The sequence below is a fragment of the Callorhinchus milii genome, unplaced genomic scaffold, assembly GCF_018977255.1.
Source record: "Callorhinchus milii isolate IMCB2004 unplaced genomic scaffold, IMCB_Cmil_1.0 Scaffold2, whole genome shotgun sequence".
Lineage (NCBI taxonomy): Eukaryota > Metazoa > Chordata > Chondrichthyes > Chimaeriformes > Callorhinchidae > Callorhinchus > Callorhinchus milii.
The window spans coordinates 8896429-8916237 of NW_024704743.1; the positions used below are offsets into that span (position 1 = coordinate 8896429).

Consider the following 19809-nt stretch of genomic DNA (forward strand, 5'->3'; position numbering starts at 1 on the left):
CGTCTCAATGACATAATAAGACGCTATATCAAATGCAAGGATTATTATTATTATCATCATCACTGCTGGTCAGTTCTTCTGCAACATGAAGTGACTGATCACACTGGTAATGTCACTGCGCTTCAAACCGTGATGTCGTGCTTGCAAATGAGCCCTCGCGGGGGTGTTGCGTTTTGGATTTGAATCACAATCTGAAGTGCAACGGTGGCAATGGAGTCGGACACCTTTTTGTGCACGCGCATTGTATTTTTTGATAAGTACTGTAAACTTCAGTGTCAGCAGCCTACAAGCCAATCCGAGTTAAAACAGGAACACGACTGGAACTCAGAACCTTTTAACCAACCTGTTTTGAAAACTTCGTAGCGGATGGAGAAGCCAGCTCCATGTGTTTCATAATCGGACACAAATTTTACAAACAGCAGTGGCCCGGTGGAGATCTGAGGAGATGGTGCAATCTTCCCACAGAATTTGCCCAGAAGAGCTGCTTTCTCATCCCCACCATCCCGTACCTCCACATAGTCATACCTAGGAAAAAAACACAAGCATTACCATTAGACAGACCACATTGGTGACTGACATATCTGTAGTTACTTTTTCCACAGTTACCTTCCAGGTCTGAACTTGACACAGTTGTCACAGAAGTCAAAAGATTGCGTGGGTTCAATTCGTACAACAAGGCTTGATTGTATTTTAGATTGACACGCCAGCCGAGTACTGGGGGAGTGCCACATTGTCAGAGGTGCTGTCTTTATGACAAGCTTTTAAACCTTCTGCCACTTTAAAAATTCCATCATAGTATTTGAAAAATGAATGGAGTTACTCCTCGTGTTCTGGATAACAATTCTCCAGATGAATTGATCATTCTCTTTGTTTGTGGGATCTTGTTGTTGCATTTGCCTGCAAAACAGTTACTACACTCTGACACCACCTGCTTCCAGAACTGAGATCTGAGGGTCTGTATGATGCACATCTCGTTACTGGAAAGATTCCTGGTTTATAACTCGGGAGCCTTCATTACGGAATTTCACTCAGAAGCATCACAAAGTAGACCCCATTTAAAAAAAACACATGGACACTCAATCCATGACTGTTCGTGGGTTACTGCTGTGTGCAATCGGGTGCCATGTTTCGCCCACAAAATATACACCTTACAGTATATTCTGTGAAGTGCTTTGAGATGTCTCAAAGACGTGATAAGGCACTATATCAGATGCAAGGATTATTATTATTATTATTAAAAATAAACAAAGGTCTACCAGCTGTGTGGCTGTCAAAGAAAGCAAATCTACGTTGGGTTATTTGTAAGTGCATAGAAATACACGCAACCCGAAATGCTCTCCCCAGAATCCAAAGTAAAATAAAATCACACACTGTAATTTATTCCAGGAATGCAACAGAAAGCAACTAGTGGCTATTGAGGTGTGATGGTAATCGAGGTTTCAAATTAAGAGGATGCTTTCCCGTCACATACCAGCAGTGGTGCACAATTACTGCTGTGTATTGACAGAGAGAATTGCAATATACTGCCCATACATATATACATAGTCCTGATATCACACTAAAAAAAAGCTATGCAATCCACCAATGATTGGCACAGGATGCTATCTTGTCTGATTTGCTTCTGCGCTTCCCAGGACATATGAACACAATCGGATAATTTAAAAAGTCACTTGGCTGCTTGCAGTCCTCCTGCAGACCAGTACACAAAGTCAAGGTGACCCCAGACTCCAGTCTAATGGAAGAACAACCTAAGAAGTTTACAGATAGCAACCTTGAACCACCAGAAATGTTAACACGCCAAGAGACGTGACCTGCAATCTAACAGACCAGTAGCGAAACGACACAGACTGTATCACAGTTAAAGCTCCCGAAACTGTAAAAAACTCCAGCGGTCATAACTCAACATCCACTGCAGCAATTTTCTCAGGTTCTATTTGAAATTCACACAAAAGGGATGCTATAGAAAGGACCAATTTATACCATGAGAATAAAAAAAGGCCATTCAGTCCATTGAGATCCCTTCACTCAGTGTATTAGATTTTCTGTTGGCCAGCTGATTGTCTGATACATGAGGAAACCCATCACCATGCTTAAATGTATCCATTTAAATTTCATATGTGTATGGAAGTTTCCCTGTCTGGAATGGGCACTCTCCCCTGAGGGATGTGCCCTGATCATGTTATCCCGGAAAGTATTAGGTTGACAGAAGTCAAGACCTGGGTAACTAGATTGTGTGTTGGGTGTTCAACCAATTAAACCTGTGCAGCTTGCCATTGCAAACCCCGACTAATTTCCCTTAGGACCATTCTACCTATCCATTAGGACTTTGGTTTGTAGGGATAACAGAAGCCAAGTGGAAAGATTCTGTCCCTGGTGACTGGGCTGCTCTGCCAAGTCCTGTTGACAGGCCAACAGTATTTATTGGGGTCAGGCGGAAACCCATCGCCATCCTCAAAAGTATGCAAACCAAACTGAGATTTCCATACATCCCACCTTCGCATGGAAATTCCAGAGATAGATTGTTGGAATGGAATGCGTATCTCTCCATGGTCCATCATCAACTGTGTCTTGGAATATTATGGGCCTGCCTGGCTCGGGAACCAGATGATTGAGAACATCCCAGAGGATTGACTCGATTCTGATATTCTACCTTGGAAGCAACACTTGGGGTAACTAAAGAGACCCGATTTACCTCCTTCCCTCCCTGGAGGATAATTTATTTATCCTGACTGATCTTTTAATCTCATTTCCATCTCTTTTCCCCACATCCTTTAATACCCTTGATACTATGTATTCACCTATCTATATTCCTTTAAATACCAATTGATTCTGCATCTATGGTCTTCAGGAGAAGGACATTTTACATTTTCACAAACCTCTGTGTGAAGAAATATTTTCTAATCTCAGTTCTAACCATCCTACCTCTAAGTATCCATCTCCCTTTTAAAGCCTGAAGGGTGTTTGGCATAAACATGAGAAAAGGCTACTGCAAGGTACTGGAAGGTGACAAGCAGCATGGAACACATCTCAGCAGGAACCTTCAAGAGGAGAGAATACTGAAAGGGGATTGTCCTTAGACTCTGTTTCACAAGACAGCACAATAATCAGAGTCCTGGAACAAACACTTCCTATCACATGCTGAAAAAATTCAACTGCAACAGCTTAAATGAAGGAAAACTCAACATGTGTGAAATCCAGGCTCTAATGCCAATAATAAAATAATTGTCGGTAGTAAAGACACTCGTGCTATGAAACTGTAGCAGTAAGACTAGATGTGGTGGTAGACAGTTCAAAGTAAGCTACCAAAATGGTAGGAAAAGAGAGCCAGCAGACCGTCAGAAATTGACAACTAGAAGACAAGAGCTTGAATGTGGAAATTAGAATATGTATTATACAAAAATGGAGTTGCTGCCTAGTACTGTGTTTTCACATTTGATGGGTCAAACATGTAATTTTTACAGTCACGCACTTCATAGTATGTCATGTGAAGTACTTTGAAACATCCTCCCGTCGTGAAAGGCTCTCTACCAAATGTAGGGATTATTAATATTATTTCTATATCCATCCCAGCGATAATTAAGGAATTGAATATGCTTGGGAATTCTGCATTTTCTAGCCTATCATTATCAAACGCTGAAAACTGTAAACAGTTTTATTTCTTCTTTGTTTTTAAGTAGAAAATCTTTGGTGGAAGAAATATGAAATGTGAGGATATGAAGTTACAGTCCGTGATAATTCACACATCAAATGGGTGAAAGGCTACCCTACCCTTTTCCTCTGCCTTCCGCTTTCCTCCCTTCCTCTCCTAGAACATAGAAATCTTCAGTGCAGAAGGACCCATCTAGCCCACACTGGCTCACAATAACAACAAAATTACATTTGTACAGCGCCTTTCATGTCGGGAGAACGTCCCAAGGCACTGAATAATACAAGGACATCGCTTTAATCCCACTGCAATATGCCCCTTCAAGGCCCTCTTTTTCAACGCGACCGAGATACGAGAGGGGCTACCTCTCCTCTCCCTTGCTCTCCACTCCACAGTGAAGCCAGAGAAACCAGGCCCATGACATTGGACTTTCCAGCAAATAACAGGTGACACTCACTGATCCAGGTTCAAGACTGAAGAATGTGCACTTGGTTGAGTTATTAGTAAAGAGTGCGAGTACCAGTGAAGTTCAGCCTAAACCACTTACTTTGGAAGAGGTGTAAGAGGGAGAAAAAACATGTTATACAATGTAAAGTAAAAATGCTTTGTGTTTACCTCAAACAGAATAGATATGGAACAAATATACTATTTTAACAGACTACACAACTTTCTGGTGATAACAACCTCACATTAATATAAACAGACTTCAATTGTAGCCTTGGGCATCCTGATATCAATTCTTACTTACTGCCACCAGGCACATATGCTTAATCCTTTTTGTCCCCACTGAGAGTTTCTCACTAAGAACCGATTTGCCACAAAAGAAGCTTTATATCCTGGTCGATCGTATAAATGTAAAAGCTCTTTGTCAAAATGATATAACATGCAATGAATAATGTATTTGCCGATAAGGCACCAGAGGCCTAACATTCTTCATGGTCTTTACCTTAGAAAGACTTGTGGAAAACCAGCTTCTAAAATAACACTAAACACAAGAATTTTACAAAATTCTGCAGAATATTAAATTTGAAGACAACGCGACCATGAGAAATGTCAAGCCCTGTCTTGTGAATTCTTGCATTTGCATTGAATGTACTGTAGCACGTTTCACGTTGGGAGGAAGTCTCACAGGATGTACTGTGGAGTGTAGTGACTATTTTGTTGGCAAACAATCTAATAGTTTGTGTAAGGCTACAGTTTATAATAATCCTTGCGTTTGATATAGCGCCTTATCACTTCGTGGAGACTTCTCAAAGCTTTTCCCAGAATATATTGTAAAGTGGCTTGACTGTATATTTTATGGGCGAAACAATTTCTGGGTTTTGATGATCTTCATAAAATTGCTTAAACTTCTCCCTCATAGATCATGATGTTAGCTAAATGGCTTGATTGAATGACTGTTTTGTAACTCACTGATTATCCTATATGAAACAGTGGGATAACTGTGAGTGCTCAATTTTTGGTTCCCAATGACTTATTAAAAGACCAGAGCTGATTGTAATGGAAAGTGCCCTTTCAGTCAGTCTGCAATTATGTGGTGAAGGTGGAGTTTTCGTTCAAGTTAAAAGGAATTTAGAAACAATAACATCTCCCTGCAGCTCCTTTAATAATTTTTGGTGATTACATCCCATTTAATACAAAGTTTGCACTACAAATATACGGTCATTCTCTATGTCATATCATGCTGAGGTAATATGTCTTCACATTGAACCAAAGCATTAAAACACATGTTGGGATGAGGGACAGACTTGTTTCTTTGTGCACTCTCGGGGTGAATTCGTTGACATGTGCTCACTATCGCTGCTCTGTTCGAGACATCTCCTGACACTGAACATTCACGTACACCATTCCTCAGGACTCTATCCTTAGCCCTTTCCTCTTCCTCATCTACTAGCTCCCCCTTGATTACATCATTTGTAGAAAGATTATCCTATTATTTACCTAATTGGAGCTTCAAATGGCTCAGCAGATAAACCCATTATGTGGTATGATACACACAGTCCATGGAAGGTCCCAGGTTCTTTACTTAAGGACTGAAATTCCACCTGGTTCTACTTACCGATTTTTCCTTAGCATTTTAGACGGTGCAAATTTTGGGCAATTATTAAGTTAGGCTTAATTTTGAAGCCAGTCTTCTATAATTCTTAAAAAAACAGAGAAATAGCTTTACAATTCAGAATGAATTTGCACACACTAAAAACGTTGAGAAAAATATCTTGAGTCTTGACTCAATTTCGCTCCTCGCTGTATTGTAACGACAATTAAATTTGGAGCAAGACACAGGTGGGTTTCTGTTCTCGATAGCAAGTCAGTGATCCCTGCTGGATAGTTAATGAGTACAGACATTGGCTAAAGATAGGTTCAAACTTAGTTCTGATACTCCCACAGTTCCACAATACAGTCACTCACACGTATGAAGACTGGCTACTTCAGCCATTGCCTTTTGAACTGAACCCTAGAGTGAATCTATGCCTTCAATGTCTTAATAAGCTAAAGCAATTTATATTTACACTGAGCCTTTCATGTAGGAGTACGTCTCAAAGCGCTTTGCAGTATTAGCTGTAAAGTTTAGTGATTGCCTATTTTGCAGTCAGGTAGAGGAGAAAATAAGAAGGAAACCTTTCTAATCTAAGTTAACACAATTTTCAACATGGTCCTTAGCATATCATCTATATGTGGATCAGTCTGGCTCAGTTGGTAGCACTCTTGCCTCTGCATCAGAAAGTTGTGAGTTGAAGTGCCATATTGGACATGGCCTCACGGCTGACACTCCAGTGCAATTCTGGGGATGTGTGCGTTGTTGGAGGCGTTGTACTTCAGATGAGATGTTAAACTGTCTGATCAGATGAATGTTAAAGATCCATGACACTATTCAAAAAGAGAGGAGAGCTTCTCCTGGTGTCCTGTCCAACAATCCCCGTGATAAAATTGTGCTTTAACGTCATGCCTGTTTATGGGACACTGTGCACAAATTGGCTGTTTGGTTTACCCACAAAACACACACAGCAAAAATCCTGTTAAACATTTTGAGACGTCCTCTCCACATAAAAGACGCTATATGAAATGTAAGGGTTATCATTATTATTTATGATTAATTTATCTGGAAAGAAAAAGGGCCACTCCAGGTAAAGAGCAGGAAAATGTCGAGACTAACTTCCAATTAATACAGCAATAATTGAATCACATTTTTACAATAGTTTATCCTATTTGTATGCCACATTTGTGACACAAACAAAATCTCCAACGGTAACCAACGGAAACAGAACTTAGCAATTGGTGAGCAGGGCTCGGGTGTGCCGTGGTCACACCTCTTCACAGGCAGAATTCCCCTCTTGTGGAGAAACAGCCAGCGTAGCCACCTGGTAATTGAAAAAAGATTGTATAATTGATAAAGTGTTTCACCGTCCAGAAGGCAGCTTCATTAAGTGTAAATATCACCAAATAACTCCAAAAAAACATGAAAGAATGGAGGCGGGAGGCCACATTTACTACCTACCTCGCTATTGTTTAAATGGCAACAGAAAGCTCTACATAATAGCTTAGATGTGACCCAGTAGCTTGACATTTTACTGCCCGTTTCATCTTATTCTCCTTTTTTTAATGCAGGTTATTTGCCTCCACGGGGTGTATTGTGCTATACAGTAAAGCATAGCTATCCTGCTAACAGTTTTAAAGATTGCCAAAAAACACCATTCCAGTGAAATATGACTGGGAGCCTTCAGAGGTGCTCATGGAAACAATAAATAATACTTGCTCTCAATATAACAGCCTTATCAGGTCAAAACATCTCAAAGAGCTTAACAAATTGTGTTACGATAAAGTTGTAGCGAGGGCTGGTCTGCGGGCAAGAAATACGAAAGATTGGTTTCATTTACGCAGCCAAAGTAGTAAAAGCCAAAACAAATCAAAAATCTTTCTGATATGTCACATTCTAACCGAAGCAGTGCCACTGTTTGTTTTTATTTGCAGTTGATCCTGCTTTGGGTTAGAAAAAAAGGTGAAAATTCCATCAAATAATTAAGGTATGCCACAGCTAAAATCCCATGTCAAAATTTAATTGTAGAGCATGCAAGTGGTTCTAAAACCCTCTTTATAGATGGGAATCTCCAATAGCAAAATGAACTCTAACCTTAAAACTAACCCCAACAGTAAAATAAACTGTAACCATAGCATTAGTGGAACTATAAAGCTGCAGAAGCTTATTATCCAGCACCCAATAAATTATTTTCCATGTGTAGTTACCAACTAAAGCAGCTTACTGCCAGAGCGAGTGAAAAACATCACATTTTCAATGCAATCCCTTTTCAAGATATTGTTCATTTTTTTTTGCCCAGTTGGAGATTGGAGACCAGAAAGTGAGGCACTTAATGTACAAAGGTGAAAAAAAACACGTGATGCGCTGGAAATGTCTGAAATAAAAGCAGAGGATGCCTGAAATGCACAGCAGGTCAATCTCAGAGAGAGAGAGAGAGAGGTTACTGTTTTGAGTCTGATGGGTTCTGATGAAGCGCAGCAGCCAAACATTTATTTCTTCTCTTTCAGTCTCCCATCGACCCACTGTGCATTTTAGAGATTTTCTGCTCTTATTTCAGTGGCACAGTTGACATGTGCACACATTAGGACAGTGAACCCTTTTACAACACGAGCACGCCAACCTCCTTTGTGCAAAAATATCCCGCCCACGTCATCTCCCACATCACATCCATCAAAGAGCAATATTAACGGCGTCCTTGGACCTACTGATCTTCACCACCCTTTCAGATACAAAGCATTCAAAATATGAGGCTCGTTCCCAGCAGAAAGCTAGTCTAGCTTGTCGCTGTCATTTAATCAATTGTAATATTTTGATGCTACTGGTTGAGAAGCAAAATGCACAAGACTGATACAAATTCACTGCCCTCAAAATACACAAGTCAATCCACTTTACAGTATATTCTGTGAAGAGTTTTGAGATATCTCAATGACATGATTAGGCACCATATCAAATCAAGGATTATTACAAATTCCTGGTGTCAGAAAGGATAAATATGTATTAAACAAGAAACAACAGGGCTTTAATTGCTATTATGACTTGGGAAGAACCATTTGCCTTGTTCACAATTCAATCTTATATACAAAGGTGATGTACAACAATGGATCACTGCCCACAGACCATGGTTTAGAGTGTAATGATATCCTTCACGTTTACACTGAAAAGTCAGCAGAGAAACCCTCGAGGGTCGGCAATGGGAGAAATCCTGTTGGTTGCAACCATTTTGCTCTTTATGAGCATTTAAGTAGATTACGATGCCATTTTTTTCCTTCTGGTCTATTGTTCTTTACTCCTCTCCTGAAGGCATTTGATTCTTTTTTTCCTTCCACCACAGTCTAACACTCTCACCAGTGCCTTTCCCAAATGGCTATTATTCATGTGCGATTCTGGTCATAGCCAAGTCTAATCCTGCTCTCACCTCGTCTCTATACTGACACACTAAATAGCAAAGGCTGCTGGATAACAATTCAGTAACAGCAGGAACCATGGCTGATTTTCCCTTCTCAAATTCAAATGCACTACAGCTGAGTGCAACACCCAACTGCTGGCTCGGACGAGATGGTCTCAAATTAGAAGCAAACTATTCTGATAGACATAGGCACTTCGCAGTTTTACTATAAAGTGTGTATTTTGTAGGCCAAGGTGGCAAACAATTTAAAATGCTCCACAAGTGACCATGAAACGAATGACCAATTTGATCTGGAGAATTGTTGGCCAGGACATCAGGATAAAGCCCCTTTTCTTTTCAAATATGCCATGGGATCTAAACAGGCATACACAACCTTGGTTTTAATGGCTCAACCGAAACACTGCACCTCCCACAATACAATACACCCAGCGTTGCATTGGAATGTCAGCCTAAACTGTGTGAGTTCAAAGTTTCATCATGGGTTTGAATAAACTAGCTTTAGACTCACTGGTGAGAATGTTACCAACTGAGTCAGGCTGCCATCTGACATACATGGTATATAACGTAGAGGCCAGACACCTTTCTGTTGGGGAGAGATGATGAAAATAAGTTCAGACTTACTGTCTGACTATTACTTTGCACTCAAGTGACTGACTGATAAGTATGTCTTGTCTAATTTTAGGATTGACTTCAGGCTCAACCATTATATCAAAGATGGAGGGGTGGGAGAATGGTCGCCCCAGAAACCAACTGATAATTAATGACCAAAATTGTGATGTTTCTTAGAAGATTCAACTTTGAATCAGCGCAATCATCCCATTTATCATCCCAAGATGCATAAAAAATCATGTCTAATTTGCTTGTGACATTATATATGGTGTGCGTCTTGGTTAAGAGACCTGAGAGCATTGAGCCCTGGCTCTCAGTAGTAAGTCATCAGTCGCTACTGTCAACTGTGTCAGGACCTGACCATTTACGAAGTTATGGAGAACCTCCATTTCTGCCAGCAGTCCACAATTCTAGTTGAAGGAGAACATTTCTGTAGGCACTTAGCAGTCCTGTGAAGGATCGTCATAGTAAAGACTGTCAAGATGTCACCCAAGAAATATTACAGGGACAAGTGCATTCAGTGGAGCCACTAAATAAGGGCAGCAGCAGATGGAGTATGTCATCCTAATCCTATTTAGGGTGGCTTAAAACCATATTAGGTGCATTAAATGTTTAAATGGGATTGAAAAAAATAAACCCAGAACAGTACTATAGGATGCACTAAGACAGAACAAGGCATAAGGTTTAGAGTTGTAAAGGTTAATTTCAGGACAGATTCCAGGAAGTTTTTCTTTACTCAGAGGGCATTAACAACTGAAACAGGTTGCCGGGAAGGGTGGTTGAGGCCAGGACACTGGACTTGTTTAAAAAGCAGCTTGATGTTGTGATGGGTGGCATGGTAGGTTGGGTATCCTGGATAGGGCCAAAGAGCCTTCTTCAGCTTTGGCTTGTGATCTCCCCCGCCCCACTTGCACCCCCAACCCTCCCTCCACTTTCAAGATCAGTAAATGAACAGAATATCTGCCTTGCTATCATTGAGCTAATAATCTAGCCTGACACTCCAGTGCAATACTGGGAGTTATTATTTTTGCTACATCACAGTGAAAAGATGGCTATTGAATTTAGCAGAGTAAGATAGAGGTCCATGTCTGGAGTAAATTTCCTGAGTTATACGTTTGTCATGACAAACCTCACTAAATGTGCACAAATGTAAATCAATCATTTTCAATGACTTAAAACCCAATATTAAAGACAAATTGCAACGTTAATTTTAAAGAAATGCAGTTCAGAGATGAATCAATGTTGTTTTTGTACGAGCACTCAACCGCAGCAAGACGGATGAGGAAAAAGCAACATTCAGAAATGGCTACTGCCTGGAAAGTATCAAAGCACGCGAAACAGGAAGTTCCATGATTGTTCTCACTCAGTCATTTTACACTGAACGCTTCACAAACAATCCTGACACCTTTGTTTTGAGTCTTTCCTTCTTCCGTGGTAACATCCATCCCTAGGTTCTCCTTTCTTTTGTCACGCATCACAGCTAGATGCCCTTTACCTGCATATTTTTAGCAGCTCACCCTTCACACAAAAGATGTACTTACAAAACAATATGCCACTGGAACGGAGAGAAGAAAACTTCTTGCATTCCACTGAAGAAATTAGATGTGATTTACAATACAATTATACAATTTACATTTATATAGTGTCTTTCACGCTAGGAGGATGTCTTAAAGTGCTTTACACAGCTGGCTGAGCGCCTAAGCTGGAGGTGGGAGCTAAAGGGTGTGGGTGTGTGGGGGGAATCACAAGATTGGTCAGGATCTTCAGCCCATCTGTTCTCATCCCTCCAAAAGTGCAATCAAAGAGGCGGGTTTTGAAAGTGGGGAGGGAGAGAGGGGATGAGCTGGAGGGACTCTAGGATGGAGTTTAATTAGTTACAACAACAACTGTTGTAATCAATTACTAGTCAATGAGTGACAAGTGTGTATTTGGAGAGAGAATAATGGTGCGAGTCTTTCAAATGATGATGCAGATTATTTGAAATGGGAGCAGAGAAGTGGAGGATACAGGCTTGAAATTAACAAGAGTCAAGTGAACAACACTAGGGTTCACACCAAGCAAGAGAGTTGGTGCAGGAGGAAGAGAAGGATACATATAGATACCATATTTGAGTCATAGAGATATTAAGGATAATATCTTTTAGAATATAGAATATAGAAAGGGTGTGGCATTAGGATTAAGAGATCTCCCAAGTCTAATAAAATAGCGCTGTTCTGGTTTTCTTATGTTTCAAACAAATTAGGTTTGAGGGAAAAAGATTCCCAAACAAAGTAATAAATATATGCAACAGACTTTCAACTTTGTATCAGTATATTCCTCCCCAAAACCAAATTGCATAAGTATCTGGTTTGGTTTGAAATTGAAGGTTCTCAGCTAGTTCTTTACGCAACTTCGTATTTATTTTAATGTGATTATGTCTCTGTTGCTGTGGCTGGGGAAGTGTTGTGGGAATGACAAGGATGTGGAGAAGGACAGATATTTTGGTTACTTTTTTTATTACCAGAAGGGATCAGGGAGAAATTTTGCCAAATTCTCTTTTGTAACAACCACAATTTACATGGAGCCTTTATGTCAGGAGGACGTCTCAAGGCACTTTACATAGTTGACTGGGCACCCAAGCTCCAAGCTGGATGGGAGAGCTGGGGGGAACAAGAAAGGTGACCAAACGAGCAGGTGAAATGATAATCTTAATATGGACTTTTAAAAGTGGAGGCAAGGGAGGTGGGAAACTGCAGGATGGAGTTCCAGAGAGCAGGAGCAGAATGGCTGAAAGCTCGCTCACCGCTAAATGAGATGGATTGGACAGAGGATACAAAGCAGGCTGATGTTCACTGAGTGAAGGGAACGGCTGGGGTGATACCACTAGAGGAGGTTGAAGAGGGCTAGGCCGTGGAGGGATTTAAACATGAGGTAGAGATCTTGAATTCGATCTGCTAGGGGTGGGAAGCCAGCGGAGGCGAGCGAGCAAGGAGTGGATGAGAATAGGCCCACAACGCTGCAGTGTTCTCGATGGTCTACAGTTTTTTGGGGGAGGAGCTGGGGAGTCCAGCAATTAGGGCGCTTGAATAATTGAACCATAACTGATTTGGGATATTAATGGGTGGGGTAGAGTCCATAAAAGGGTTGATTGAGTTTAGTCTATGCAAGGAATGATCTCTTCTCATTCATGCATTCTTGTACTCCTAAGCTTTAATGAACCAGTTACACAATACACTGGGATTTAACACAAGCTGTTCATTTGACACCAGCAAACTTTATGTTCTGGACTTATCATGGGATTTCCCATTACAATTAAGGATTCAGTGCACTCTGTACTTTACTGCATTATATATCATTGTAATAAATCAAAGTGTTACCATCCAAATCAAAACCTGTGGCTCGGACAGATAATAGTAGAATACTGTGATACACACCGACCAAGCAAAGTGTAATACAACACAGTCGCTAACAAAAAGGGACCTGTTAAGGTAAAAATAAAACAGGATATTTACAGTTATCCATGTCTGATTTGAAATGAGTAGTTTGATTTTTTTTTACAACACCTATTCACTCCAAATCCTGTTTCCTGCAATTTTAGTGGTTCACAAACCAAGCTCACAAACTGTTAAGTTTGTACCTTTACATTTGTATGGTTACATAAACCCTGTCTAAAAACAAACATTTTTCTTTAGGCAGGTAGATTTTTTTTTACACGTAGTTAACACTCCATGCAGTTTTGAATATCCATCACTTAAACAGCAATCTTGTAACAAAATACTTTTGTTAAATATCAACAGAAAATTGAACCACAATGAGCAGAAGAACACTTTGTTACACTTCAGCAGCATCAAGAAGCTGATTATCGTCAGGCCTCGATTGCAGCGTTGGGAGGTGGAATCAGCAGCTGTCTACATTTTGCAGCGCAGGTCAGTAGCTAGCAGTAATGATTACCGTCGATATCATTAAGAACCAATTAAACCAATAATTAAGAGTTGGAAACTGGCCAAATCCTAGTGTAAACCACTGGAGAGATTGAAGATATTTATTTACTGGACTTACCACCTGCTTCACAAGGATCTTTTTGAAAATACCTAAGGAATTTGGTGGAAAGGGACTTGTACTATTGGCTCACAGAAAATGTAACACAGAAAGAAATAATTTGGCCCATCGAGACTATGCTGGCACTAGCTCTTCCACTGACCTATATACTGTAGTCTAAATCTTAATTCCCTGCTATTTCTCTCTATCCTTTCATATTAATAATAATGCTTGCATCTGAAATAGCGCCTTATCAAGTCATTGGGACGTCTTGAAGCGCTTCACAGGATATACTGTAAAGTAAATTCACCGTATATTTTGTGGGCAAAATGCAGCGGCCAATTGCGCACAGCAGTGACCCACAAACAAGTCATGGATTGAGTGACCAAATTACTATTATTGTATTTATTTATTTTTTGGAGGGCTGAACAGTCAAGGATCAGGACCCGAGAGGTTGGGATGAGGGATGGCAGAGGTGGTAGGAGGACGGCTGAAGGCACAGTGAAAAAGGAGCGTCTTGAGTTGGGCCTGAAGGAGGCAAGTGAGGGAGCAAGGCGAAGGGATTGTGGGATGGAGTTCCAAAGAGTGGGGGCAAAGAGGCTGAAAGCCCAGTCGCTGATGGTAGGGCAGGTTGGGTGGGAGACCTGGAGCAGGCCCTAGCCTGCTGAGTGGAGCGAACGGACAGGTTGATAGGGGGTCAGCAGGTCAGAGATGTAGGAGGGGACAAGGCTGTGAAGGGCCTTGAAAGTGAAGACGAGGATTTTGAATTTTATCCTCTGAGGGCTGGGGAGCCAGTGGAGCCAGGTGAGAATGTGATGGCTACATAAAGCCTGGGGTGATGGGGTGGCACAGAGCCTGGTGTGGGAGGGGACCCAAACTGCAGAGTTCTGGATGATCTGCAGCTTGTGGAGGGAAGAATTGGGGAGGGAGGGAGTTTCCGTAGAGCCTTGAGGTGACGAATGCCTGTATTGAGGGTTTCGGTGGCCTGAGAGGTGAGGCAGTGGCGGAGTCGGATAATGTTGAGGAGGTGGGGGAAGGCAGAGTGAGTTATGGCATGGATATGGAGGAGAAAGAACAGTTGAGGGTCAAACAAGCTGTGTAGGTTCCTAACTGGCTTGGTGAGGTGGAATGCGCAACCGTGGATGTTGATGCTGCCAGCGTCCCCTATTATCCCCAGAAACTGAAATGCCAATCAACCGGGTTCCTATTTACTGCTCGGTAAACAGAAGTGTGTGGAGTAAGGAAACTTGCCTAGGATTTTGCTCTGCCTGAGAATCGAACCCAGGTCCTCTCACTTGTGGGGCAAGCGCTGTCCACTATGCTACAGGATTTCACAATATTGTTTCTCTTTAAATATTTATCCAATTTCCTTGTTATGATCTTGAATTCAATAGGCAGCGAGTAAGAAAGCATTCCACATTCTAATAATAATAACAATAATAATAATCCTTGCATTTGATATAGCGCTTTTCACGTCTTCTAGACGTCCCAAAGCGCTTCACAGAATATACTGTAAAGTGAATTGACTGTATATTTGTGGGCAAACGTGGCAGCCAATTGCGCACAGCAATGTCCCACAAACAGTCATGGATTGAAAATGACCAATTTATTATTATTGTTTTGTTTTGGAGGGATTATTATTAGGCGTGTGGAGTAAGGAAACTTGCCCAAGGTTTCGCCCTGCCTGGAATTGAATTCAGGTCTCTCACTTGAAAAGCGAGTGCTCTAACCACTGAGCTACAGGACTCCGAGCAGTAATAATCCCTCAACTCTTCCAATTTAGATCTCGAGTCCCCCACTCACTACAATTTACCTATTCACCAACCAGTGGAAATAATCTAATTGATTAGAAACCCATATGTCCTTTTGCTAAAATGAAATATCATAAAAGATTTTGACTGAGCGAACAAGTTCTCTTTGATTGTGCCAGGAATTCTGAACTCAGTCTGTAATTGCCGTGACTTTCTCAGTAGCTGTAAGGCCATTAACTTCAATACTACTTGCTAGCTTTCCAAGCAGCTTCAATTGACAGTGCAGAAGTGAGCAAGTCACTTTTGCCATCCCATTATAAGCTTGTACTATTAAGGTCTATAAATTTATGGTCCAACAGAGAATAAAAGCTAAGAGCTATGTATACTAACCTTCAGAAGAATACTCCTCCCCCTTTGTCTGCTTACATGAACACATTGAAATAGGAATGTCTCACAACTAGAAAACAGGAGGAGCTTTGTCTAAAGCTGCAGACATCTCGTAAATGGTAGGAATTTGTCATAAACATTGATTCTTTCAAGCTCTGTGCACTTTGCAGCGACATGGATTGAAAAGGGCAAAATGTAACAGTCCCTCTCCCCCTCACCACCACCACAATTCCAAATGTGTCTTCTCTGTGGAAGATCTCTAACGTAATTTCTAAAGGCATTACAGACATTACCGGTCTTGGAAGAATTTATTACTGACTTGAGGGAAGAGATGGTAAGTAATGACACCCTCAGGACCTGAAATAGCCATAATGATCCTAGGAAAATGATCTTGTTTATTATCATTTCTCAGCCTTATATTTGTAATTTTCTCCACTCTGTCAGTACTCTCTTACTTGGTGCTGGAGGTTTCTGTGTAAGTGTTGGCAGCTGTTTTCAGGGTTGTGTTGAAATGCTACATCTCAGTATCTCACACGTTGAAACCTTTGATCTCGGTGAGACGTTTTATCGGCTGATTAACCACGGTTAAATTAATTATTGACCTTGGAATGATTTATTCATGCCTGAGTCTTACAGCATAATTTAAATTCAATTCTACCATTCTCAGCTATTCGGGACAATTTTGAGTAGCAAAAGGATTTAAAAACTTAGTGGCTCTAATCGTGCATTGATTAGGAAATAATGGCTTAGGAAGTAACGTGGCCATAGATTTCAGTTTTCTGTTCAGGTTTACCCATCATATGGATACAGTATACATATGTACAATTTTTATTTTGGTCAGCTGGGTGTCTAACTCACGCAGAAATCCATTCCCATGCTTAAGAATATCCAAACCAGACTGAGAATTCCACATAAATATATGGAAATTTCATTGTATCTGGGATAAGGTAAATTGTATTGTATCTCCCCCCCGGAGGGACGCATCCTGCTTACCTAATTCTGGAGAGTATTAGGCGCAGGTTGACAAGAGCCAAGGCTTGGGGGACCCCAGAGTGTGCTTTGGGCTACTGCTGGAGTCTAACCAACTAATGATGAACTGCACAAGGTCTTAGCTGAACGACTAGAAATAATAATAATAATCCTTGCATTTGATATAGCGCTTTTCACGTCTTCTAGACGTCTCAAAGCGCTTCACAGAATGTACTGTAAAGTGAATTGACTGTATATTTGTGGGCGAACGAGGCAGCCAATTGCGCACAGCAATGTCTCACAAACAGTCGTAGATTGAAAATGACCAATTATTATTGTTTTTGGTTTTGGAGGGATTATTATTAGGCTCTGTGTGGAGTAAGGAAACTTGCCCAAGGTTTCGCCCTGCCTGGAATTGAACTCAGGTCTCTCACTTGCAAAGCGAATGCTCTAACCACTGAGCTACAGGACTCCACAAATGGTATGTCCACAAGAAGGTTGTCGGTCAGCTCCTCTCACCTTTCCCAATTACGGAGCACAGAGCAGAGCGGAGCTGGTAAATCATGGAAGGAGAAGCATGAAGTAGAGAACGGAAAGGATATTCACTCATCAGGGGCTGATGCATAATAGATTTGCAGGGAACAATCCAGTCAGTCTTAAATTGAAATAAGTAGCACAGCTAAATAATGCATGACAAAAGTTTTTAGTTATTGCTCTGTCCTAGTTAGTAAAATTATTCCACCCACTCCCCCTTAATCCATGGTTCATTCTACATACATCTTAAAGACCATTGTTATTTTTTCTATGGGCAACTAGAAACTTGAAAATTATTATGGGAATTTTTTTTCTCCTCCTGTTCCTTTTAATTGAGTTTTAGCTGGAGTTAGATTATTAGCTGGAGTCAGATTAGAAGATCAGCCATGATTGAATGGCAGGGCAGGCTCGAAGGGCCAAATGGCCTACTCCTGCTCCTAAAAGTTATGTTATGTTATTCTTTCAGTCAACGTGTCTTATTAGGTTCTTATAATTCTTGCGGGAGAGCAGAACAGATTCTACCTGTTTACTGAACAATTTGTTAATGTAATTTATTAAATTTGTGTTCTTGCATGCATTTAGTTGGGGTGGGGAGCCTTAGCCATGATGGCTGGTAATATGCACCCCTCCCCCCCAGTAATACCCCTCATCACAGCCCACTTAGCTTTCCTCATAGATTAAAAAAAATCTTGCACCTGGCAAAGCGACTTTCAGTTTAGAAGTACATCTCAAAGCGCTTCACAGGATTTACCGTAAAGTGTAGTGACTGTGTTCTGTCACTGCAAATTAGTAGCCAGCTCTACACAGCAATGTCCAATAAACAGCCATTAAGAATGCCACCCAATTACAATAAGCAACAAATTAAATATATAATAATAATCCTTGTATTTGATATAGCACCAAATCACGTCGTCAAGATGTCTCAAAGCACTTCACAGAATATTATATTGTGAATTGAGTGTATATATATTATATATAGACCAATTTTATCTGGAGGATTGACCCTGAGAACTCACTTCTCTTTTAAAATAGTGTTACGTAATATTTAACATTTACGTTGATAGGCAGATGAGACCTCAGTTAATTACCTCATTTGAATGATGGCACCACCAATAATGCAATTGTCTCCCAGCATTGTATTGGAATGCCAGTCTAGAATATAGAAGAGGATACTCAGAACTCGATACTTTTGATGGGGAAAATGTGTCTGTGATTGTGTATGGACAAAGATGAAGCAGCAGCAGATTAATAAATTGACTAAAACAGCAGCAGATTAATAAACTGATCCTTGATTCTAGGTTATAAACTATCTGATATTAAATACAATCACAATTTTTTTAAAAAAAATTTCTTCCTACTGCAATATTGACCATATAAAGTCAAAATAAGTCATTTATTTGAATACAGTTGAGGTGCCATTTTCTATTATTAATTCCTTTCTATGACTCTCCATGCTTCACAGTGTGAACTCATGAGTTCTATGCAGCTTGGTTCAAAGAGACTAGACTGGAACTGCTAAAAGCTGCAGCAATAAATTTTTTAACTTCAGGTGAATTGCAAGGATTTTCCTTGAAGTATGTGCAGTCATGCATCAGTTTACTTTCAAGAGGCCCGCTTTACGTGCAAGCCCTCCAGAACTCCAACTGTAGCACTTTCATCTGATTTACAACCCAAACCAATGTCACACCCAATTAGCAAAGCCTGTAAATGGAATGTTCATGTTTACTGCAAAACCCAGTCCCCATCCTCAGGGTCCACAGTGTAGATAGCAATAAATCTGGAACTCCATCCCAGAGTCCATCTGACTTGTTCACTCACTCTTTCCCCTTGAACAAGGCCCATCTCAAGATAACTTCCATTATTACGTATAGGTGGATCTTTTTGACCATGTTTTTGGGCATCTTTCCATTTCTCCCCTCAGCTCCCATCACCCAACTGAGAGCACCCAGCCAGCATTGTTAAGCTCTTGACGTTATTTTTCACGCCTTCTTAATGTGAAAGGTGCTAAATAACAATAACAACAACAAACTTACGTTTGTGTAATGCCTTTCACGTCGGGAGGACGTCCAAAATATAAATGTTAACTATATTGTAAATTTATAGATGTACACTTTTTGAATCAAACGTTCATTCATTTTGTTTCTAGAGTAGTATGTTGCACCAGAAAAAATTGGTGCAAATAATGAGCCATAATTTCAGACTATTTCAAAAATCAGTGGGGAGGACAAGTTTGCAGGGCTATGGGGAGAGTGCGGGGATGGGATTGATTTGGATAGCTCTTTTCAAAGAGGTGGCCCAGGCATGATGGGCTGAATGGCCTCCTTCTGTGCTGTTTAATTCTATGATTCTATGAAAACAGAGCAATAACGCTTAAAACACAAATGAGATAAAACCATGATAATGAAAAAATAAACTGATGACATTTGTGAAAGGATAACCATTGTCTTTGTGTATA

At 40.6% G+C, this 19809-nt stretch overlaps 1 protein-coding gene across 2 annotated transcripts in view; it reads right to left on the reverse strand.

Moving 5' to 3' along the window:
• Nucleotides 1–19809, reverse strand: part of nrp1a (neuropilin 1a) — a 137416-nt gene that overhangs the window by 106059 nt on the left and 11548 nt on the right. For both annotated transcript variants that reach the window (XM_042331856.1, XM_007908928.2), the window contains exon 3: nucleotides 344–525. In XM_042331856.1, the coding sequence (XP_042187790.1) occupies nucleotides 344–525 (182 nt within the window). The remainder of the gene's footprint in view (nucleotides 1–343; nucleotides 526–19809) is intronic.